General features: G+C 29.4%; 11 protein-coding genes across 13 annotated transcripts; 3 read left to right on the plus strand and 8 right to left on the minus strand.

Moving 5' to 3' along the window:
* Window positions 1-318: 318 nt before the first annotated feature.
* On the minus strand, window positions 319-3,201 carry LOC124493191 (protein-lysine N-methyltransferase SMYD4). The gene is made up of 2 exons (XM_075728534.1): window positions 1,434-3,201; window positions 319-1,365 (listed from the first exon to the last, which is right to left on the minus strand). Exons 1-2 carry the CDS (start codon window positions 2,234-2,236, stop codon window positions 462-464), a joined length of 1,707 nt encoding a protein of 568 aa, XP_075584649.1. The 5' UTR covers window positions 2,237-3,201; the 3' UTR covers window positions 319-461.
* Window positions 3,202-3,353: 152 nt separating this feature from the next.
* LOC124499569 (XK-related protein 6) lies at window positions 3,354-5,671 on the plus strand. Its single transcript, XM_047063496.2, has 4 exons — window positions 3,354-4,496; window positions 4,552-4,667; window positions 4,725-5,126; window positions 5,197-5,671. The coding sequence occupies exons 1-4, from the start codon at window positions 3,641-3,643 to the stop codon at window positions 5,545-5,547; spliced, it is 1,725 nt and encodes a 574-aa protein (XP_046919452.2). The 5' UTR covers window positions 3,354-3,640; the 3' UTR covers window positions 5,548-5,671.
* On the minus strand, window positions 5,645-6,863 carry LOC124499570 (uncharacterized). Its single transcript, XM_047063497.2, has one exon. It carries the CDS (start codon window positions 6,717-6,719, stop codon window positions 5,685-5,687), a length of 1,035 nt encoding a protein of 344 aa, XP_046919453.2. The 5' UTR covers window positions 6,720-6,863; the 3' UTR covers window positions 5,645-5,684.
* Window positions 6,864-7,005: 142 nt separating this feature from the next.
* Window positions 7,006-7,368, minus strand: LOC124499767 (ribonuclease kappa-B). The gene has a single exon (XM_047063728.2). The coding sequence runs from the start codon at window positions 7,366-7,368 to the stop codon at window positions 7,075-7,077; it is 294 nt and encodes a 97-aa protein (XP_046919684.1). The 3' UTR covers window positions 7,006-7,074.
* LOC124499765 (uncharacterized) lies at window positions 7,006-9,258 on the minus strand. Its single transcript, XM_047063725.2, has 6 exons — window positions 9,130-9,258; window positions 8,860-8,949; window positions 8,224-8,756; window positions 7,906-8,145; window positions 7,772-7,842; window positions 7,006-7,701 (listed from the first exon to the last, which is right to left on the minus strand). The coding sequence occupies exons 2-6, from the start codon at window positions 8,912-8,914 to the stop codon at window positions 7,611-7,613; spliced, it is 990 nt and encodes a 329-aa protein (XP_046919681.2). The 5' UTR covers window positions 8,915-8,949; window positions 9,130-9,258; the 3' UTR covers window positions 7,006-7,610.
* Window positions 9,259-9,298: 40 nt separating this feature from the next.
* Window positions 9,299-9,930, plus strand: LOC124499766 (uncharacterized). The gene is made up of 2 exons (XM_047063727.2): window positions 9,299-9,421; window positions 9,479-9,930. The coding sequence occupies exons 1-2, from the start codon at window positions 9,385-9,387 to the stop codon at window positions 9,889-9,891; spliced, it is 450 nt and encodes a 149-aa protein (XP_046919683.2). The 5' UTR covers window positions 9,299-9,384; the 3' UTR covers window positions 9,892-9,930.
* Window positions 9,879-10,378, minus strand: LOC142598221 (uncharacterized). Its single transcript, XM_075735878.1, has 2 exons — window positions 10,264-10,378; window positions 9,879-10,190 (listed from the first exon to the last, which is right to left on the minus strand). The coding sequence occupies exons 1-2, from the start codon at window positions 10,276-10,278 to the stop codon at window positions 9,921-9,923; spliced, it is 285 nt and encodes a 94-aa protein (XP_075591993.1). The 5' UTR covers window positions 10,279-10,378; the 3' UTR covers window positions 9,879-9,920.
* A 177-nt stretch (window positions 10,379-10,555) lies between these two features.
* Window positions 10,556-14,035, minus strand: LOC124493300 (uncharacterized). Its single transcript, XM_075735875.1, has 7 exons — window positions 13,124-14,035; window positions 12,742-12,978; window positions 12,583-12,667; window positions 12,239-12,342; window positions 11,718-12,171; window positions 10,916-11,647; window positions 10,556-10,843 (listed from the first exon to the last, which is right to left on the minus strand). Exons 1-7 carry the CDS (start codon window positions 13,249-13,251, stop codon window positions 10,556-10,558), a joined length of 2,028 nt encoding a protein of 675 aa, XP_075591990.1. The 5' UTR covers window positions 13,252-14,035.
* A 547-nt stretch (window positions 14,036-14,582) lies between these two features.
* LOC124499691 (uncharacterized) lies at window positions 14,583-17,325 on the plus strand. Of its 3 annotated transcripts, XM_075735876.1 has the most exons (7): window positions 14,588-14,802; window positions 14,971-15,267; window positions 15,349-15,593; window positions 15,666-16,252; window positions 16,344-16,385; window positions 16,712-16,793; window positions 16,868-17,325. In XM_075735876.1, the coding sequence occupies exons 2-7, from the start codon at window positions 15,254-15,256 to the stop codon at window positions 17,230-17,232; spliced, it is 1,335 nt and encodes a 444-aa protein (XP_075591991.1). In that variant the 5' UTR covers window positions 14,588-14,802; window positions 14,971-15,253; the 3' UTR covers window positions 17,233-17,325. The 3 variants fall into 3 exon arrangements, with proteins under 3 accessions (XP_046919591.2, XP_075591991.1, XP_046919590.2); XM_047063634.2 differs by having other exon boundaries at window positions 14,588-15,267; XM_047063635.2 differs by lacking the exon at window positions 16,344-16,385 and having other exon boundaries at window positions 14,583-15,267.
* Window positions 17,260-19,579, minus strand: LOC124499689 (uncharacterized). The gene is made up of 2 exons (XM_047063633.2): window positions 18,330-19,579; window positions 17,260-18,270 (listed from the first exon to the last, which is right to left on the minus strand). Exons 1-2 carry the CDS (start codon window positions 19,188-19,190, stop codon window positions 17,443-17,445), a joined length of 1,689 nt encoding a protein of 562 aa, XP_046919589.2. The 5' UTR covers window positions 19,191-19,579; the 3' UTR covers window positions 17,260-17,442.
* Window positions 19,580-19,940: 361 nt separating this feature from the next.
* LOC124499083 (uncharacterized) lies at window positions 19,941-21,219 on the minus strand. Its single transcript, XM_047062944.2, has 3 exons — window positions 21,130-21,219; window positions 20,697-21,024; window positions 19,941-20,471 (listed from the first exon to the last, which is right to left on the minus strand). Exons 1-3 carry the CDS (start codon window positions 21,152-21,154, stop codon window positions 20,075-20,077), a joined length of 750 nt encoding a protein of 249 aa, XP_046918900.2. The 5' UTR covers window positions 21,155-21,219; the 3' UTR covers window positions 19,941-20,074.
* Between the last annotated feature and the right edge of the window lie 3 nt (window positions 21,220-21,222).

The following is a 21,222-nucleotide window of genomic DNA, read 5'->3' on the forward strand; positions in this document are numbered from 1 at the left end:
TACATTTGAATATGTGGTTAATATAATATATTATTTATATATATATAAATATATTTAACATTAAATAAGGTGCACTACTAACCTTGACATGGATTCATCAACATTGTTTGACCTAATTCATAATGTTCGATGGCCTTATTATATTCGATATTGACCTTGCTTGAACATGAATGACACAATTTCATTATGTGTTATTTTAAGACCATGATTATTATTATTATTATTATTATTAGGGACACAATGAATGAATCTATTTTTTTTTTCATTTAATATTTTTGTCTTTTTGAAACTTAAATTAACAAAAAAATAGAACTCTGTCTCTGAACAACACATTTAATTTGATAATAATAATGAATGATTTTTTTTCAGTTTCATAATATCATTGGCTCTGTTTTTATTTACATAGATAGATGAAAAAAAAACGTGGCCACAACCACTTGACCTTTTCTTTCCTATTCATTTTAATTTTCAATGAAAAAGTCAATGTTTAAAAATTTTTTGTATCCATCAGCATCATCATCATCATCATCATTTTCCATTAACGAGTTGAATAATTTTTCAGAAAGAAAAATATTATCACCATGATATGTATCGATCATTTTTTTGGCAAAATACAAACGTCTATTGTTTATATTGTCTTCTTCTTCATTATCATCACATTTCATAATTATTGATTTTTTGTTTACTTGTTGTTGTTGTTGTTGTTGCTGCTGCTGTTGTTGTTGTTGTTGCTGTTGTAGATACATTTTTCCAATGTCATAAAATAAACGTCGATTTTCTAATGCTTCCACCAAATAATCTTTGCTTTTCTTATTATTATTTGTCGATGATAATAATGGGAAAAAATCTTCATCAATCTCGTACATTTGCATGGCTAAATCACATGCAATATCGAATTTACCATAACGAACATGTAAACTGCATGCAATTTTAAAATTTTTCATTAGATTTTGATTTTTCCTATAAAGATAATATAGCTGATCGTTTAAACATTCTTGCATTTTCACGAACCAGATATCTTTTTCACCATTATCATCATCACAGGAATCATCTTGAATAAGCATTTGTAAGGCAAAAAATTTTTGAAAACATCCTTTAACATATTCTAATTTTTCGATAGCATTTTCACATATTTTCCAACAATCCATACATTCCGCAGGAATGATCGATTCCAATATGACAACAACAGGACCGGAACAATTTTGGCATTTCAAAACATTTGGATAATGATCAACATCAATACGGCATATTTGACAACGACAATTGAAATAATAGTTATGAGCCATTGTTGTTTGACGTTGTATAAATGGAATTTCTGAATGTGGCCCATATGAATTATTGATTTCTTCACCATGCATAATATCTCTATGTATGTGGGTAACAAAAATAAAATAAATGATGATAAATTTGAATGAAAAAAAAGATCATGATACCTTAAAGCAGTATAAATGATGCAACCATTTTGGAATTCCCATTCCACATTCGGCGTGCAACTATGATTGATCAATGAACCAACTAAACATTGACAAGTGGCCACACAACCTCCTTTACAGAATGGACCCATATGATTCCAGGCGAAAATGTTTGTCGTTAATTTTCGTATATTATAAAGAAGAATTTCAATCAGCTGTGCAAAATCATCATAAGAATTATTGAAAATATTCAATTCATTGAGTGATTGTTTGCTATCATTTTCGTTGATGATTTGTTTCAATGAAATCTTTGGCAAATGAGCCCAATGTGGTAAAGAAAATTGTCTCTTATCCGATTGTTTTTTAATCAGATTATTATTGATAAGTAAAATGAATGCTGTATCGATTGCCAATCCAATGTAATTAGTATCATAATATGATTCATATTTTTCATTATGATCCAACAATGACAACATCATTTGATATGTTCGATTTTTTTGACTTGATTTCATACGAAAATCCGGTGTATTACGTAACTTTTCATCATTAACATATTGTTCGATGACAAAATGATTGATGAATTCATCAACATTTTTTTCCCAATATTTTTTAATTCTTTCAGGTAGTTTATGATCATTTTTCATTTTATCAATATGTCGTTTTGTGGTGATTGCATTTTTTAAACCAATTCTAGTTATCATACGATACATATGAATGGCCATATATGTTTTATCATCATTGAAAACGGAAAGAATAAGACATTCATGACGATGAAATACAGACCAAGCACGATAGAAACATTCTTCATTACAAAATATGGCCATTCTACAATATCGACACGGCACAAAATGATCAATACATTCTTTGTAACAATGAAGACAGAAATGATGTCGATATTGGCTATCCAATGCTAAACTATAGGCACGTTCAACTAGAACTTGTGTTCCTTTTGGAATTAAATTTTCACAGATAAAATGTCTTCCTTTTTTCTTATCATCAACAATAGCACAATGTGAATCGAGTTTGAAATTATATTGAAATTCGAACAATTCTTGCAAGTTTTTTAAATTTGTTTCGTCATATTTTTCTTCATGAACAACAAGTTCATCATTGGTTAGATAATCCCATAAACATTTCCACGATGATGACTGTCGATTCTCATCATCATCGTGATTATTGTTGCTATGGTTGTTGTTCGCTATGTTAGTTCGGATTTCATTCCAATCAGGAAACTTAGAATTGGTATGGAATGAAATGTTTTAAATTCTTATAGAAAATAGCTAATGATCGTGTGAATGAACGTTCTCTATTTTCACCACCATATTTGATGGCAATGTTAATGTCCAATAAAGCTGCTTCAAAATTGCCTTTTTTAATATTACATTTAGAACGTTGATGATATGCTTGAACAAATGTCGATCCACCATATCCACTTTCAATAATAGTCTGATTCAATGTGCTTATAGCGATAGCTAAATAATTATTATTATTCGATTCATTATCAAGAAATTGAGCTTTTCTCAACAAACAACGTGCTTTTTCTTCGTTCTTTGGTTCACTTTTTATCTGATCCATTATACGATTATAGGTAATTTTAAGTATTCCATTTATATCCAATTGACTTAAAATTTGTCCAATTCGTGATTGTTTATCCGGACTATTGATAATTTCTTCATCATTTATTATATCTTGATTTCTATACAGATATTTAGTTGAATTGGAAATCATTTTGTTTGTAGGCTGGCTTTCTGAATGATTTTTCTTTTTCTTTTTTTCTATGAAATAAAACAAAGTACCCACGTTATATTATCGTAAAAAAATGTTGCTTTTATTTGTAAAAAAATTTTATAATTATAATTCAATTAAAAATTTTTGGCGCCAATTTTTTTTTGATTGTTGCTCGTACATAACAATGTACGTACACTCTGAACACACACATTCATTCAGCTGTTGTTTTCATTGTTTTGATATTTTGTTTATAAATACGCATGCAACAATTTGTTTTTATTTTATTCAAATTTAATTGAAAAAACAATTCCAAAATGATCGATTCTTGACATTGGTTATCAAAATTGTTCCAGTTATTTTTATGGAAGAAATGGGTCGACCAAACAATACATTAGAATTTAATTTAAATTAATCGTTTTTAACCATTTTAATATACTGTTTTTTTCTATTGAATCGATTCTTAGAAAAAAAAGAATCGAAACCATTTGTATTTTACCGGTATGACACTTGATTCCGAAATTGATTCCGGTGATATAAAAGAAACGGAACAACAAAAACAGTTAGAAACAACGGTGACCAAAGATGGCCATATTCAAAATCAAGCCACTAATTTATCGCCAAAGAAACAGGAATATATTCGATCAACCAGTTCGATAATTACCAAAGAATCTCGATTAACGGATGTTGATAAAGGTATCAAACGTTATAAATCACAAGTGTCTCAGCTTTCATCAAAATCGAATAGTAATCAAGCAAAACGTTCGATCAGTTTTGCTCTAACTCATCGATCATCATTACTTGATTCAAAATTAGCTTTACAAGCTGTCGATTATCCCGATTCAATACCATCATATATGTCATTCACCTATTTAGATATACTAACATTATCATTTTCAATTTGTACCTTTCTTTGTGATTTAATAACCGATATTGTCGTTACTGTATTCCACTATTCAAATCATGATTATTGGTATTTTTCCTTGACCATCACATTCATTGCCGTACCAACACTAATAATGACAATAATGTCATTACGATGGTATATACTCGATTCGAAAGATCCACATTCTTTGCCAGTATCAAAAACTCAATGGGTATTACGTGTTATATTTTTAACCTTACAACTTGGTCCAGTAATGCGTTATATTGACTCGATTCTTTATGGATTTAAATTTCGTAAACTTAATGAAGAAAAACAGAAAGCTGCTAGACGTTATTTTCAATACATGATTTACGAAGATACTGATGCTACAATGCTTCGCCTATTCGAATGTTTTATGGAAGCGGCACCACAATTAGTGTTACAAATGACGGTAATGATCATCAAAATGCCGGAAAAGAATCGAGATTGGACAGGTACGAAGCGGACTTTTTTTATCGTATTAATTAAAACTTTTTTCTATTTTTTTAGTTATGGCTCAATCTATTTCGATAATAGCTTCACTTGTATCATTATCATGGTGTCTAGTGACCTATCTTCGCATCCTTCGTATGTCTTTAGCATCTAAACAGAATATGACATGGCCCGTAAGTTTGATTTTTAATCAATTTTGATTGTTAATTGAAATTTCAATGAAAATGCAGGGAACAATTGTTCAATTTCTATGGCGTTTCTTTATGATCGCATCACGTGTAATGGCATTGGCATTGTTTGCATCTGAGTTTACTTATTACATAAGTATTGTTTGCGGTGTCCACTGGTTGATAATGTTCATTTGGATCGTCAGCATGAAAACATCATTCTGTACGAATCGAATAGAAGAACTATTCTATAATGCAGTTTTGTCCATCATATTTATTTTCTGTTACTTTAATCCGGTTGATGGTCAATCACGAAAACGTTATATATTCTACTATACAGTGATGTTTATTGAAAATCTGATCATTTTATTGCTGTGGTACAATGTTTGCGATCCATCCAAATGGTATAGGCTACCAGCATTTCTATTATACTTTTTTAACTTTTTCATATCCTTAATTTTTATGGTAATTATCATTGATTATTATATGTTCATTTCTAGTTTTATAATCCATTATTTCATTATATTTTTTTCAGACTATCTATTATCTTAAATTGCATCCGACACAAAATATCAAAATCTTTCACGATTCCACTACGACGAATATTGATCCAAAAATGACTTGTACTAGTAGCAGCATTCGATCAAGCCCAGGTTCATTGATGGAAACAACAATGACTAAATCTTCTACATCTACTAATAGTCCTGATCAATCACCCATTAAACAACAATCTATCATAGTTTATGAGCCAAAAGATAAACGCATAGAATCGAAAATTAAATCCACTAAAAGCTCAACAACAAAAAATTACAAACGACAATTCAGTGATGTATGGACAACTAATGGCCGTCTTTTACATCCAAGACCAGCTATGCCAACTGTGTGAAAAATTGACATTTGATGATTTTGACAATAATGAACTTATATATGAAAATCTTGTTGACAAAGAAAAAACATAAATGTAAAATTAATTTCAAATATTACTTGTAATAAAATTATTAGGAATAAAATTTATTTTTTAAGTTATGGTAATAAAACAATAGAATATTCAGCAAAACGATTTATAAGAGAATCTAATGATTCTTGACGTACTTCTTTTGACCAAAGTTGTTGTAAAAGTTTTGATGATAATGTTTCTAAATCAAGTAATGTCATTTTAGAATCTATTTTTTGTGACTCTAAATTTTGTTCCAATGTTATGATTGTAAATGATTTTCGTATTCGTGATTGATCCTTGTCAACGAATTGATGGAAAGTAGTTGCAACTATTGGAGTTAATAATTCTAAATGTTCCAACACCATTACCGATCTATGATCTTTACCGAAAACTTTATCAAAATGTTGTTCAATCATATCACCAGTATAATGTTGATTCAACTGAAAAGTAGGAAAGTGATCTTCTTGTTTTAATTCCACAATAAGATTGGCCAGTCCTTGTGAAATATTATGTAACCGAACTTCTTGTCCAGTATTACCGATTAACAAAAGAATAATCGAATTTTCATCTGATGAAAAAACATCATAAATGATGGCTTCCAAAATTTTTGGACCAATATCTGGCACGAATGATTTGGTTTCATTTAAAAATTTATCCATACGTTCTTGATTCAGACTGTTTGATTTCCAGAAATGGGTAAGTTTTCGAAATTTATTGGGAAGTGCTAATGCAACGGCCGTAGCAAAAATCACAATAATTATTGCTAAAATCCAATACTTTAATGATTTAGCAGAAGAATTTTTATTTGTTTCAGTCGGAAATGAATTTGATAGATGGCATCGATTAGTCAATTTGATTTCGCCCTCACGAATAGGTTGTCGTTTTAATTCAAGTTTTTTCGTTGATGTGTCATATTTTTTGGAATCACAATTATCTGGACAAATTCCAATGGTATTCGTTTGATGATCATCAGAACTATTTGAAGAATCAGATTTTGTTTCATCATCTTGGCTGTCATCCAATTCGGGTTCTTGTGATTGATCGTCATCATCTTGATTCGCCATTATTTTACTTTCTTCTTGGTCAGGTTGATTATCTGTGCACAGTTTTTTGTCGTCCATTGTTATGTGTTCAAGTTTTAATTCATCAACACAGAATTTACTATTCCTTTGATGGAATTTAATTAATCAATAGAAATCAAAGAATTTCATTTTATTGTTTATGTGGCAAATTTGGCATGTTATGTATTCATAAAAGACGTTATTAGCGATTTATAAAAGTACCAAAGTAAAGTACAATGAAATGATGATTCTCAAGTGATTTTATTTTTATCAATCAATAAATTATCAATATTTTTCAATCAAAATAAAAATGACAAACAAACAAAATAATCAGCAATGATGATTAAACAAAATGGATTTTTTTTTTACTACACAAACAAATAATGATGGATTTGGAATGGGGAAAAAAAATTATCTAGTATCCATATTGAATCCTACGATTTGTCACATATTGATGCATGGAAAATGCCAATGTTGCAATGTAAAGACAAGCGGCAATCCAACAATTATGCGCTGCTGATTCATAACGTTGATATGCTTCTGGATAGAATTCTTTAATGTTCGATGTTTCAATCTCATGTAATTCAAGATCTTCGGCAAATGTTACAGCATGACTATAAAGTAATATGCCCATCAATGTTAACATGATAATAGCCCATGCAGACAATAGTGAACAAAGTATGGCAATTCTTTTGCTACAAACAATCATTTTTGTTCGAAATTTGTATTATTTATTTTTTGTTTAATGTTTATTTTGAGAAATGTTTATGAAGGTGATGAAAAAAAAAATGAAGATAACAAAGAATTTTTCAACTGTTTGAAGTAATGTATAAACACAAAAAAATGACACAGACTAAACAATGGCTCAATGAGTGTGTGTGTGTGTGTATGTGTAGTGTTGGTGTTCCAATTGGTATAGATGCTATATAGTGAGAATATTCTGTGCTATTTTCACATGGATTTTTTTGCATGTTTTGGTGTTTTGAATCGTATATATGCTGTTTCATAGCTGATTGATGTATTATATTCTCTGTTTAAACGCCTATAGAGAAGGTTGAACAAATGAAAGATTGAAAATTTAAAAATATTAAATATTTAAATTTAAATCTTACTTTCTCTTTTCATTTCTGCTGTGAATTCTTCCAATTCGATTATTACCTTTACGAAGTCCAAACCATTCTCTCTATAAAAAATATTAAAAAATCAAAAATTATATTTACGAATGATTTTTGCCGAATTCACCAACCTTTTCGCCAAGAACGCATCTATAACCGATGGAATCGTAAATTTTTTCCACCATTAGTAAACCGACATCAAATGGATATCTCAAACCAAAAGTTCGATAAATAAAATCATCGGCAACATTAGCAACAACTTTCACAAAAGTGTTCGGCAAACGTTTATTCAGATAATCACCTCTGTCCAATACCTCAAGGAGTATTGTACCTTGATCATCTTGAGCCAATAATGAACGAAAATCAAGATTCTTTGGTGAGAAAAACAATCGAATGATTAGAGATGAATTTTTATGCTCTCAATCATTATCTATTGCAAACAAACTCACTTGTAACACTTGAAATCCATCACTATGTCGCTTAGCTAGGCCGCTAATAGGTACATCAGCTAGTGATATAAGTTGTTGTGGCATTTCATTCGATACACCAGTAGAATTATATTCATGATGTTGGAGTGCTACTTGTACCATATCACCATTGGATGAATTGGTATCATTAGTATCATGTATATTTCCCCCAGCATCATCAACTTCATTATTATTGTCAACATTAGTCATCATCTGATGGTTATCATAATTCGATGAAGGAATGGTTACGATTGAATAATTTGCTGTTGTATCATTGACAGTCACAGGCGTCATAATGGTGTTATTAACAACTTCCGTCAATGATTGGGACTGAGATCGAACATTATTCCCAGTGTTTGTTTTAGGTGTACTTGAACTAGCTGGTTTTGAATGTCTAGAACGAATTTCCTCTTGTATCATAAGGATTTTTCGTGTTTTTATAACTGAAAAATTTAAATCAATCAAATCCTCTCGAGTCAATGCAAGAAACGTGGCCAAATCAACATTTTCTTCCGCTATAATTTGCGTAATAAAAATAAAAATTGAATTTTACATAAACATTACCGTTATTCGGTGTTTTCACACGCCACAATCGATGTGAGATGTGATGATACTTACTAAATACGGAAATATTAATTCCTTCTCGAGCCAAACGTCTTTTAACCTCTTCCATTTGTAGTGTTATTTTTCGAATTTAGTTTTCGAAATCTATTCAAAATTAAAAATTGAAAATTTCAATCAAAAAGTGGAAATTAAATTAATTGATTGAATACAGTATGGTCAACTGTTGCCTATGACTGTTTTCAGTAGGCACAAACCAATTTAATTTGAATTTCAAATCGATCGAAGAAAATAATTTGATATAAAGTTTTCAAAACTAATTTATACCTGTGATAAGACAACTTGTGGATCAATTTAACTATGAAATAATAGAGAATCAATGTCAAAAATAAATTCTGGACAAATCAAAAATATTGACGAAGTTAGCGTTTTCTGCTTCATAACACTTTATAACGAACCAAATACTGCGTTTTTGTGGTGTATGCTACACGGCTCACTCGGAGAGCTCACTTGTAAAATTTTCCGAATGTTCGTTTACATTATTATTGCCGGGAACATTTCTCCATACAATTTTCATTGATCATGGATTTATCAGGTCTAACTGACGATGTTTTTCGATGTAAGTTTTGAAATTTTGAAAAATAAAATAATCTTAATTAATTTTTGTTAATTACAGCTACTGATGAAATTTTAAAACGAATTTTCAATCATCGACCATTTCTAGAAGCTCATTTACAGACAATGGTTCGAAATTTTGATTCCGATGAGCGTGATGAATTTCAACAGATCCATAGTAAAATTGTTCATATCAAAGATCAATCATTCAATATGATTGAGAATAAATGTCAGCCACTTGAAAAAGCTCATATCCACGTTGAAAAACTGGAACAATTGATGGATCAAATACTTGTTTCGGAATCGGCTAATGAATCGGAACGAAAAAACCATCTATTACAATATACGGCTAAAAAAAGTGAAGATCTTATTGAATTTATGGAACAAATGAATTCACAGATTAATAATATTGACAATTCATATATGAATGCCAAAAAAGAGATTGATATTAAATACAAGAATGTAAAGAAATAGATTTTTTTAATAAAATTTATATATGTACATTAACGATTATAATCCCTTCGATTGTAATTATGATTTGGGTTATTTCTGTATCGTTTGATACGGCCAATATAGTTGATTTCAATTGGCGGAACAGATATCTGACGATCTAAAGATTCAACGAACAATGGATCATTCATAGTAAAACGATCAGCATATTTTTGGCCCAAATATTCGATTGCTTCTTCAGGTGTCATTTTTGACAATGATGATGATGATGATTTTATCATTGTTGAATCATCCGTGTTACCATCATTGCCGGAACTGTTTTGCTTTTTTTTATCATCAGAATAATATATAAAATTAAAATTGACTGGGTTAAATTTGGAATATGAAAAAAAATACCTTGCTTTGACTCATGATTGCTTTTCGAACAAGTTTCTCTATATGTTTGTTTGTTTTGTGTGTGTGTGTATGAGGAACATTGTCGGTAAAGTTTATCAAAGTTTTTTTTTTGCTGGCATATTTTCTTGAATATATTTGTATATACAATATATTTATAATGGAACGAAAGTGTAAGTGTAAAATTTTTTCGTTTTTTACACGGCTATTTCACTCAAATAATCACAAATCTGTTTGAACAAAAAAAAAAAAAATAAAAAAAAATTTATAGATTTGTGATTATTTGAAGTTGTCGTCAGCTATCAGTAAATTTTTCCATATGTTTTATCGAGCCAATAATCTGATGATTTGCATTTACATCCCATTTACTTAATGACATAAATAGATTTGATGGTGCAATGTCGGATCTGTCTTTTGATAATGACCAATAATTGAAATTTGTTATTAATTGTTCAGATTCTAATGCACCCATTGGTAGATATTCATTTCTGGTTTCCGTTATAAATGATGCCAAAATTATTGATAATAATGTAACACAAGAAATAAATATCAGTTTCGTTTGTACATTGAAAATAATTCGTAGCTATTTATGGAAACCGAAAGCAAAAATAAAAAGCCGGTAATTTTTTTTTGTTTACGTTTTTAGTGTACTTACATTGTAATTGTAGAGCCAATATAAAATGGCTAAAAATGTTGATTGTGATAATAGATGAACAATACTGACCACTATGATACGATATCTTGTAGATGTTAGTTCCAATGTTTGTAATATTGTTATCAATTCTGAACATTCGGCCAACATAATGCCCAATACAGAAATTCCAACATTTAACCAGATAATATTTTTCAATAAATATTGACCAAAAAGTAGAAACATTAAAATGGCAAAATTCAATGAAAGTATAATACAATTTGACCAACGACGGCCAAAACATTGATTGACAAGATACCATGTTAATAAAATGATTGGCATCTTTATCAATGAACCAAAAAATCGATCAACAAGTAAATTTTCATCGAAAAGATTTTTTCGTTTTGATAAAAAATCAATAATCAATTCATTTGTCATCAAAATGATTGCCCATAAAAATATCATCTGAAATAGTGTTGAACGTTTAATGAATAGTTTAATTTTTTTCCAAAATGTTGTCTGCAATCCATCCGATTCGGATTGATTATCGGTTAAAAAACTATTCATACTTGGTGGTCGATTTAATCGTTTTGTACTTGTTTGATGATTATGATTATTATTATTATTAGTTAATAATGTAATTCTTTGCCTATGATTGCCATTATGAATCAATGTTGTCGTTGTATTAAGATTTTGCATCGAAATCGCCATACTAACTTCATCACGTCGATCATAATTATAATAATGAGTGAATTTCTGTGAATAACAGAATCGAAAATTATTTGAAATTAATAATTTTTTAAAATAAAAATTTTTTTTTTCTTACACTTATAATCGAATTAATGGAATCACTATCCATATGTGCATGATTTGTTTGATTCATTCTTTCGAAAAGATTTTTTAATTTATTAAAATGTTTTGTTGCTAAAAGCCATTGTGGTGATTCATCACAATATTGATAGAATAGAAAATATGGTACAGTAAATCCAGTATTGGCGATAGTAATCCAAACCCAATGTGGTAATGCTTTGACAAAAAAATATGTACACCATTCACCAAATTGAAATGCAACACCAACTAATGCTAGAATATCGGCACGATATTCAGGTGTAACAAATTCTATGCCTAATGCCGTACCGATTAATATTCCAATTGGCCATGTAGATCCTTGTAATGCTTGACAGGCTAAAAATGCATAATAATTAGTAGTCAATATTGGTGAAATTGCTGATAAAATATATGCGGTTAAAATGAATATTAGACCATTTTTACGGCCATATCTGAAATCAAAATACAATCAATCAATTGATCTACATGTATATATATATATATAAATATTTATAATACCTATCTGAAAGAATGGCATATATCAGGCTAAATAGAGCAGAAGATAATTTTCTTACAAATCCAATAATTTGAATGTGTTGACGTTGATCACAGACAAAATTATACTAAATGTAAAAAAAAAATTTGAGTTCATGTCAAATGTCAATTCAAAAAAACAGAAACAAAAACATTTATCGTCGTTTCTGGACCAAAGTCAAAACGTCAACAACAACAACAACAACAACAACAATGATTGACAAGAAAATAAATGATTATAATTTTTGTTTGTTGTTGTTCCTAAATATATTCCCTATATACAGAAATTACAAAGCAAGATTACAAGAAGAAGAAGAAAAAAAACTTACATGCATGGCAGCATTCTCTTGAAATTGATTTTTATTATAAACCCAGCCATTTATTGGTGAACACTTTTTAATCGGTATAAATACTGTTGATGATGATAATGCCGACGACGACGACGATGACGACGATAATGATGATGATGATGATGATGATGAGACGATGATGAACTATTTTGTTTTGGTATTTCTAAACCGGTCAACACTTGATGATAATTTATATCATACATTTCACAATTGGACATTCGTTTTGATATTTCTTCACCACCACCATTATTATTATTATTATTTTCATCATTATTGTATTTCAATCGTGGTCGAATCAAACGATGTTGTTCACCATAAGAAAAATTGACCAATAAATCAACACGACACCAATGATCTGGAACAAATTCGTTATATCTATATTGTTTCGATGTAGTTTTATTATAAATAAGCGGTTAAAAGGTGGAATAAAAAGAAGAAAAAACGGGTCAAATTTTATCCGATCAAATTACAAATATTGAATTGAATTGAAAATGAAAATGAAAATACGATATATACGAACATATAAGACGATTGAAATGCTGTAAGTATAGCCAATGGCATTATGAAACCAAATAATAATAATTTTTGATATTGTCCAAAATCATTCAACTCTTTCAATACATGTTCACAATGAAATTTTTGTAACATATTTGCTAATATACATTTGAATCACATTGATCGATGGGATTTTTTTTTTTGGTGAGAATCTTGTTACACGATACATGCTACAACAAATCCATTGAGAGATCTATTCGAGATCGAACATACAAATGGAATAGGAATTTGACCGATTATGATACGTTTTCAACAATCTATAACTCATTCATTGGTCAACACACATAATATGTTGTGGCAGCTGAACTAAAATGTGGATATATGTGGTCGAATATTTTTTTTTGAAAACGATGATGAATAACGAAAAAGAAGATGCCAATTGTTGTTGTTGTTTTTTTTCCAAAGAGTTTTTACATTCACTCACAACTAGATTGTACAATTTATTGAACACCTGCGTTTGTTTTTTTTTTCTTTCATCATCATCATCATCATCATCGATTCCAATCTGAGGATATAATGGAAAAAAAAGGAAATCAACATGAACAAGAAAGTATGAATGAATGAAAAGAGAAAAGCACAACAGCAACAAAACAAGTGAAAGTCTTTGAGTAAAAAACATTGAATGAAACGATAATTAAAGTTCAGTTTGATGTTTGGGCATTTATTTTGTTTTTGACCAATGTATCGAATCAATTTTAAATTTCAGCCTGATCTATATATTTATTTATCATCATATACCATCATGATGATTATGATAATTATTTTTATGAATGATCTCAATTTGTCAATTCATAATCATCACATAAAACTTATTATGATGAACCTGAATTTTTTTTTTTTATATTCGTTTGTCATGATTTTATCTTCGGTCATTTTAACATGAATGATGATTTAAATCTTTATATGTTAGATAATTAGTAAGTAAAATATAAGTAGTAATCTGTCATGATTTTTTTTTATGGTTAAAGATTTATTTTTAGTCAACAACAACAACAAAAAATAATATACAGTTTGTCAGTTCCAAACTTGATCATCATCGTGTACCCGATCGATCATTATTATACACCAAGAAAACAACGACTAACCAGACCAATATGAATGATGATGATTACCCGGTTGAAAGATACCGTTCGATATAGATCTTCTTCGTTATTATGTGGAAAAAAACGGCTAAAATTACAACTTTATCTGATAATCATCATCCATAAGTTTTTTTTTCGTTGTTCATTCAAACCATTTCGTCTGGATTTCAAATATTTTGAAGCAAAAAGTTATGGTAAAGATAAAGTTGAATGAAAAAAAAAAAATCTCTTGCTCGATTCGCTCTGAAAAAACTGTTCAAGACAAATTCAGTCAAAATTTTTAAAAAAAAAGAGAAAGTGACGGGTTTGTGGTTTGCAGTTATCGAGTAATTGTTCGATTTTTTTTTCTGTAATGAGACAACGAAATTGAGAGCAGAAAAAAAGAGACTAAAATTTTTCATCAAAAGAGAAAAAAGCCGATCCTTATTGATTTGATCAGGAATCATGGATGAAAAAGAAAAGCCGGACAAAATTTTGTTTTAATATAGAGAAAACAGCAAAAAATTAGTGTTGTGGCTTCATATTCCGACCGAACATCATATATGGTGTATGCATGCATCAGGTATCAACAACATTCGACCAGAACAAAAAGGAAATCAAAAGCTGAAATTTTTTTTTTTTTTTTTTTGTAACTTACACGATCGATTGAACATCGGACCGAATTGTCGACGTTCGATCAATTTTTGTTTTTGTTTTTGTTTTTGTTTTGATTTTTTACTTTGTCCAGCAGCTGTCAGCTACATATATGTTGTTTTTGTTGTGTTGATTTCGACTTTTGTTACTGACCGAAAAATTTATCATCTTCTCATCCTATTGTTATTGTTCATTGTCGAGCTGTCATAATTTTGTAATAACATCCTTCTACATTGAAACATTTTCATTGTTATTTTGATGAACTTCGATCACATTGTTTTTCGTTTGTTGGTGGCAAATTAATTTTGATCGACACGTGACACGTTCGACATCGATTTAGTTTGAGACAACGAAAACAAAAGAAAAAAAAAGAAAAGAAAATGCAAATTTATTGGTAATATTTTTTTTTCGCTTATTATTTTGATTATGCTATATCGATTTTTTTTTACTTTTCCTTTTTTTTCGTGATATTTAGGACATTAAGTCTAATGATGATGATGATGATATTATGGTGTTCATTGGTTCATTGTATCGGTAGTTCGATTGATGACATACCATCGGCAGCAGAATTGTTTGGACAAGAAGAATCCTATCATGTTGTCGAATGTGTAATGCCTTTATATTTTCTTTGTCAGAATAACAATTGTCTACCTGAAAGTCATCTTTGTGATGGTGAAAATGATTGTGGTGATAATTCAGATGAAGATCACGATTATTGTGGTAAGACAAATTTATAATACTCTTTTATTACAAAAAAAAATTGATAATCACATCATTTTTTTTTTTTGGCAGCACAAATGAAATGTAATGTAACTACTGAATTCAAATGTAACAGTGGTCGTTGTGTACCGAAAGCAAGCCGTTGTGATCGACATCCCCAATGTCGTGATCGTTCAGATGAATTAAATTGTGTATATGAACCATGTCCAAAAGGAATGTTTTCTTGCGCCAATCATAGCCAATGTTTGGATATGAGTGAAGTTTGTGATGGTAGTATCGACTGTAAAGATGGTCTTGCATCAGATGAACTTCATCCGAATCCATGTCCGGCCAATGTTACTTGTCCATCATCATCGTTCAAATGTACTGGAACCAATGTTTGTGCTCAACCGAATTGGATGTGCGATGGTGAAAATGATTGTGGCGATAATTCGGATGAGAATGAAGAGAACTGTAAAAATTTCAAATGTCCCGATGATTGGTTTCGATGTGCAGATAATCGATGTATATTGATGAACAACGTATGTAATGGTGTAATCGATTGTAAAGATGGTCTCGCTTCAGATGAACGACATCCAGATCCTTGTCCACGAAACGTTACCTGTCCAAATGATTTTTTCAGTTGTGAAGAGACAAACATTTGTGCCCATCCACATTGGGTAAGATTGTTGATTTTTTTTATATATCAATCTTGTGAAATATTTGACCAATTTATCGTTTCATCATTCAAATTCAAATTTCATCATTTAGCTTTGTGATGGAGCCGATGATTGTGGTGACAAATCCGATGAGGTAAGTGAAGTGATAGACAATATAATTGACGACAAATGACGTAATGTTGTTGAATATTGTCGAACAATAAATATTGTCAGAAAAAAAACATCCTGCAACAGGTATTTGTATTATGTATGAATGAATAAAATACCGTTAGAATTGTCTTTTTTCAACTCGCAATTCATTCATTCATTCATCCACTTTATATTACACAATTTAATGACCTTTTTTTTATTTCGACCGAATCGGTCGAATTGTTTACAAAAAAAAAAATTAATCTAATTTTGCCTGTTTATTTGAATAATAATGCAATGTTCACTATCATTTGTGTTTTGTATTCATAGGACATTGAAAAGTGTGCCAATACTCCGTGTCCTGAAGATTGGTTCCGTTGTTCAAATACTCAACGATGTATACCACCAAATTGTAATTTTCTATTGCAAAATTCTCAATAAATCTTTTTAACATTTTTATTTCTAAACAAAAAAAAAATTATATAGGGCGTTGTGATGGATCAGAAGATTGTCGAAATGGTGAAGATGAAATCGATTGCAATAATGATTATGTACATGAAATATTCATACCGGAAAACAATACACTTGTATCGTATGTTAATCATTCAAACAATGTTGATTTATTAGAATCCATTTCAAAGAATTTGCAATCAATCAATAATAATGACAATAGTAGTAGCAGTAATATTAATAATCAACCAGCTATTACCACTGTAACGAATCCGATCTCATCATATCTACTAAGTCAACAACAGCATGTTCGAAAATCATCACCATCATCATCATCTAAAACTATTAATACTGCTGCTTCATCATCATTAATGGATCAATATAATATTGATGATGATTGAACAATTGAAATAACGATACGATGATTATCATCATATAATTCATATAATTTATTGTCATTATTTAGATTTGAAAAATAACAATATTAATAAATTCTCCCTTTTTGCATTCAATAATTCAATGATATAACAATAACAAATATAAAACGTAATTTCAAAAATCAACGGGTAAAAAGCAATTAACAGTAACAAAAACAAAGACAAAAACAATTATCATGACATAGAATATTCCAATTCTGGTTCAAGAATAGGGCTAACATTAAAAATGAATAAATTTGCCGGTTTTAATGGGAGTTTGATTATTTTTTTGAATGTTTTTTCATTCAATTTCAATGTGAATGAAACAGATGATGGACGATTTTTGGCTATTTCATAGCAAACACTAAGCAACGATCTAAGTTGTATTTCTGTACAATTGGCCACCGATAGTGATCGTAATTTAGGCATTGATTTTAATTCAATCAGGCCTTCATCTTTACATCGATTTCCAATAATAGACAATTTTTCTAAAAGTGACCATTGATTCATGATTACAGTCATTTGTTTTGTGCATTGAATACAATTGTCAATTTCATATTCGATATCATCATCACCACTGATTTTTCTGTTTAGCTCTTGTTGCTGTTCCTCTTGTTGTTGTTGTTGTTGTTGCGGTGGTTCAGGATTTTGATTCTGATTTCTATCATCATTAGCCTGTGTTGGCTGTTGTGCATCGTCTGGAACGACCATAGGGAGATTTTGCTCAACAATTGGCGGTATGGCTGGATGTTCAGGTTCGACTGGACATGTACAACATAGTCTGGATATATTGATAGTAAGATGTTTTACCAAAGGAAAAATCTGTGGTAATATTGTGAATATTGATAACTCGAAATCGACATCAAAGCATAATGATTCGATTGAATCAAGTGATCTCAAAAACTCATCAGTATCTTGAAATTGTCCATCATTGGAAATGGAATTATTTTCATCCGATCGTAAACGAAATTCTTTCAAAGCTGGCAATTTACTCAATGATAAATGTAGAAATTTTAATTCAACCTGTCAAACAATATAATAATTTATTATAAACAAAAAGCAAAGAATTGTAGGATACTTACACTGAATTTCAGATGAATGTCCAATAAATTCAACAGGTTGAATCGATTACAAAGTAGATGAAATTGACTGTGAAATAGATTTTCATTTTCATACTTGATTGTAATCTGTTTGAGTGATGAGGATAATTTTTTGCACACCTTAACATTCATGTCTGAAACACTTTTCCCATTGTTAATTGTCAGATGTTTCAATTGTAATTGTCTATTCTTGCAGCCATCTAATATTTTATCATAGTAATAAAGATTATAATCAACATTTACGTTATATAAATGCAATTCATATACACGTAACATGAAACCAATATTGAATGGATTGGAAATGGTATTATCAGCCAAACTGATGGCAAAATGTTTTAATTTCGATAAAAAATCCAATGATTTACAAATCTTGATTGTTTTAACTACCGATAGTATATAATCATCGCTAGAAGGTGATCCACAAATGATCAATGTTAAACATTCCAGATGTTTCAGCTCTATGAGCAACATGATCAAATCTTTTGGTTCCCATTGACAGCCAGAAATGAGAAGCATTTTTAGATTTGGATATTTTGTCAATATTAATTGACAAGAAAGATAATTCAAATGAGTTGTTTGAATAAAATCATTGGTTTGTTGAAAATATGGACATGATTTCAATTGATAGTAAATATGGCCATTTTGTTCATATTCAGCAATTTCGGTACGGCTACGAAACAATTTCAATGATATTTGCCGTTTATTACGATAATCAATTATACGTTTCCATCTTGGTGAAATTAATTCCAATTCTATAAGTTTTGATATTGGTAAATAATCGAAAATTTTTTGTAAACAATCATCATTGAGTTTATCGATCGTATGTTCATTCGTGATGATCATGATGATGGCTGCACTAAAAATGCGTTTTCAATGCTGATCTGAAAATCGCAAATATGAACAACACAACAACATTTTTTTTTTCTAAAAAACGAAACCAACAAGTATAAATTATTTTTAGGATCATTTTGGCATTCAAGAACCACTACTTCAATTAAAAAAAAAGAAAAGATTCTCATAACGGTCACATTGTAACGAACAATCGTACCGATTTTAAAACATAGATGGCGATACAATTAAATTGATTACAAAAAAAATTGTTTTTTACAATCATGATGATGAATGAATGAGATAATAAACAAAGAATTTAAAATCCAGAATCAAAGATAATCATCATGGATTGGAACGAAAAAAAACAAACAAACAAACAAACAGATTAAAATATTGCATTATGCATTATTTGAAATGGAATGTCAATTTTTTTGAAAATTACACCAAAAAAAATGTGAGTTTTTTGACATTTAATTTTCTCTCTACTAATTTCAAATGATGTGATGTTTGTTTTTTTCAAATTTTATAGATTAAAAAGAGAAATTATAATGGATTCAATGAATGAATTCATTGAAATTCAATATTTGCCATCAAAACGAGCATCACTGGTCGTTCATCATCATCGAATCAAATCAAGCTCATCATATATGATGAATTGACAGGATGAAATTTTTTTTTTCAAAATTCAAAAAATATCGAATATCATCATTTGACATGTTTTGATCGTCATCATCAAACTTCATTGTAGAAGAAGAATTAACGTAAAAAAATGAATTTAATAATCCAATTTATATACAATTTAATCCATCGTTTTAAAACATCAAACATCGTCATTCTTTTTTTTCTGGATGACTAAATAATTATCTGATGATATTTATTAACAATTTTTACTTTCATCATTCACTCGATGATGATAATAATGATGATGATGATTGAATATTCGGAAGTGAAGATTTTCTCGGTGGTGGTGGTGGTGATGGTGATGGTGATGGTGGTGGTGAATTACGATTACGATTTGGCTGTTTCCAATCGAATATCGTCTCTATATTGTCGACATCAAATTCTAATTTCAATCGTACCATTGGATTTTTACTACGTAAAATTTCCGTTATATTACCAAAAGATGGAAATCGTGGCTTCGATCGTAATGCATTTCGATCTATACCAACATATTTATGACCACCATATGAATGACCAATAGAAATCCAAATCAAATAACAATTGAAAATAATACTAAAGGCTATAATGAGTCCATTTGCTAGAATCAATAATGCCAAAAACAAAAAAAAATTCCTAAAATAAAATAATGATGATGGTGATAAATGAAATGGAAAAATTTTTTTTTTTTTTTTTTGATGATTCATAGAAAATTCATATTCACGAAACAATTTAGATTCTAAAATTAAAATGTCACATGTCATGCTGTATTTACATTATCGAGAGATTTGATGATTTATGTTTTTATTATCTATAGAATAAAATGAATGAATGATGAAGATATTGTAAAATGCTGCTTACTTGTATTGAATCATTAACATAGACCAGGTACAACAATATTCATGATGTAGATAAACATTTTCAATTTGTTGTTGTTGTTGTTGTTGTTTTTGTTTTGCCATCATCATTAGTTGATATTCATTGTCTTGACAGCAATATATTTCTTTTGAATAATAGGGTATTGTTTCATCATAAATGTCTTGAAGACAATCATGATAGATCAATTCTGTTTCTCTTGTGACAAACGATTTATTATTATTATTATCATCATTATTATTATGGTGATTATAATGAGTATTGGAATTTTTCAGTATCGATTTACACAATCCCATTGAAACTTTTTCAAAAACTTTTTTTTTTTTTTTTTTGGTTTTGGTTTTTTGGTTTTATTTTCATATTAAAAACTGAATGAATAAAACTTGTTCACCAAAAAAATTGAGATAATCATACTCACTTTGTTGCCATTGATAATTGGACATTATGTCTCTCTCTGTGTTGGTATGTGTGTGTTAGCTTTTTTCGTTTTTACAAACTTAAACAAAAAAAT

Source organism: Dermatophagoides farinae, chromosome 2 (assembly GCF_024713945.1).
Source record: "Dermatophagoides farinae isolate YC_2012a chromosome 2, ASM2471394v1, whole genome shotgun sequence".
Taxonomy (NCBI): Eukaryota; Metazoa; Arthropoda; class Arachnida; order Sarcoptiformes; family Pyroglyphidae; genus Dermatophagoides; species Dermatophagoides farinae.

Excerpts from the sequence above, each read along its gene's own strand:
- LOC124493191 (XM_075728534.1), bottom strand. The coding sequence starts at position 2,236 with ATGGCCATATTTTGTAATGAAGAATGTTTCTATCGTGCTTGGTCTGTA. Across the intron at positions 1,366-1,433 it reads ATCATTTATACTGCTTTAAG|AGATATTATGCATGGTGAAG; the intron begins GTATCATGATCT and ends CCACATACATAG.
- LOC124499569 (XM_047063496.2), top strand. The coding sequence starts at position 3,641 with ATGACACTTGATTCCGAAATTGATTCCGGTGATATAAAAGAAACGGAA. Across the intron at positions 4,668-4,724 it reads AACAGAATATGACATGGCCC|GGAACAATTGTTCAATTTCT; the intron begins GTAAGTTTGATT and ends ATGAAAATGCAG. Across the intron at positions 5,127-5,196 it reads TCATATCCTTAATTTTTATG|ACTATCTATTATCTTAAATT; the intron begins GTAATTATCATT and ends TATTTTTTTCAG.
- LOC124499570 (XM_047063497.2), bottom strand. The coding sequence starts at position 6,719 with ATGGACGACAAAAAACTGTGCACAGATAATCAACCTGACCAAGAAGAA.
- LOC124499767 (XM_047063728.2), bottom strand. The coding sequence starts at position 7,368 with ATGATTGTTTGTAGCAAAAGAATTGCCATACTTTGTTCACTATTGTCT.
- LOC124499765 (XM_047063725.2), bottom strand. The coding sequence starts at position 8,914 with ATGGAAGAGGTTAAAAGACGTTTGGCTCGAGAAGGAATTAATATTTCC. Across the intron at positions 8,757-8,859 it reads AATTAATATTTCCGTATTTA|CGGAAGAAAATGTTGATTTG; the intron begins GTAAGTATCATC and ends CGCAAATTATAG. Across the intron at positions 7,843-7,905 it reads GATGCGTTCTTGGCGAAAAG|AGAGAATGGTTTGGACTTCG; the intron begins GTTGGTGAATTC and ends TATTTTTTATAG.
- LOC124499766 (XM_047063727.2), top strand. The coding sequence starts at position 9,385 with ATGGATTTATCAGGTCTAACTGACGATGTTTTTCGAT. Across the intron at positions 9,422-9,478 it reads AACTGACGATGTTTTTCGAT|CTACTGATGAAATTTTAAAA; the intron begins GTAAGTTTTGAA and ends TGTTAATTACAG.
- LOC124493300 (XM_075735875.1), bottom strand. The coding sequence starts at position 13,251 with ATGTTACAAAAATTTCATTGTGAACATGTATTGAAAGAGTTGAATGAT. Across the intron at positions 12,979-13,123 it reads GCATTTCAATCGTCTTATAT|ATATAACGAATTTGTTCCAG; the intron begins GTTCGTATATAT and ends GAAACAATATAG. Across the intron at positions 10,844-10,915 it reads ATTGGCTCTACAATTACAAT|CTACGAATTATTTTCAATGT; the intron begins GTAAGTACACTA and ends TTCCATAAATAG.
- LOC124499691 (XM_047063634.2), top strand. Across the intron at positions 16,386-16,711 it reads GTGGTGACAAATCCGATGAG|GACATTGAAAAGTGTGCCAA; the intron begins GTAAGTGAAGTG and ends TTGTATTCATAG. Across the intron at positions 16,794-16,867 it reads ACGATGTATACCACCAAATT|GGCGTTGTGATGGATCAGAA; the intron begins GTAATTTTCTAT and ends AAAATTATATAG.
- LOC124499689 (XM_047063633.2), bottom strand. The coding sequence starts at position 19,190 with ATGATCATCACGAATGAACATACGATCGATAAACTCAATGATGATTGT. Across the intron at positions 18,271-18,329 it reads ACATTCATCTGAAATTCAGT|GTTGAATTAAAATTTCTACA; the intron begins GTAAGTATCCTA and ends ATTGTTTGACAG.
- LOC124499083 (XM_047062944.2), bottom strand. The coding sequence starts at position 21,154 with ATGTCCAATTATCAATGGCAACAAA. Across the intron at positions 21,025-21,129 it reads CAATTATCAATGGCAACAAA|TTTTTGAAAAAGTTTCAATG; the intron begins GTGAGTATGATT and ends AAAAAAAAAAAG. Across the intron at positions 20,472-20,696 it reads ATGTTAATGATTCAATACAA|GAATTTTTTTTTGTTTTTGG; the intron begins GTAAGCAGCATT and ends ATTTTATTTTAG.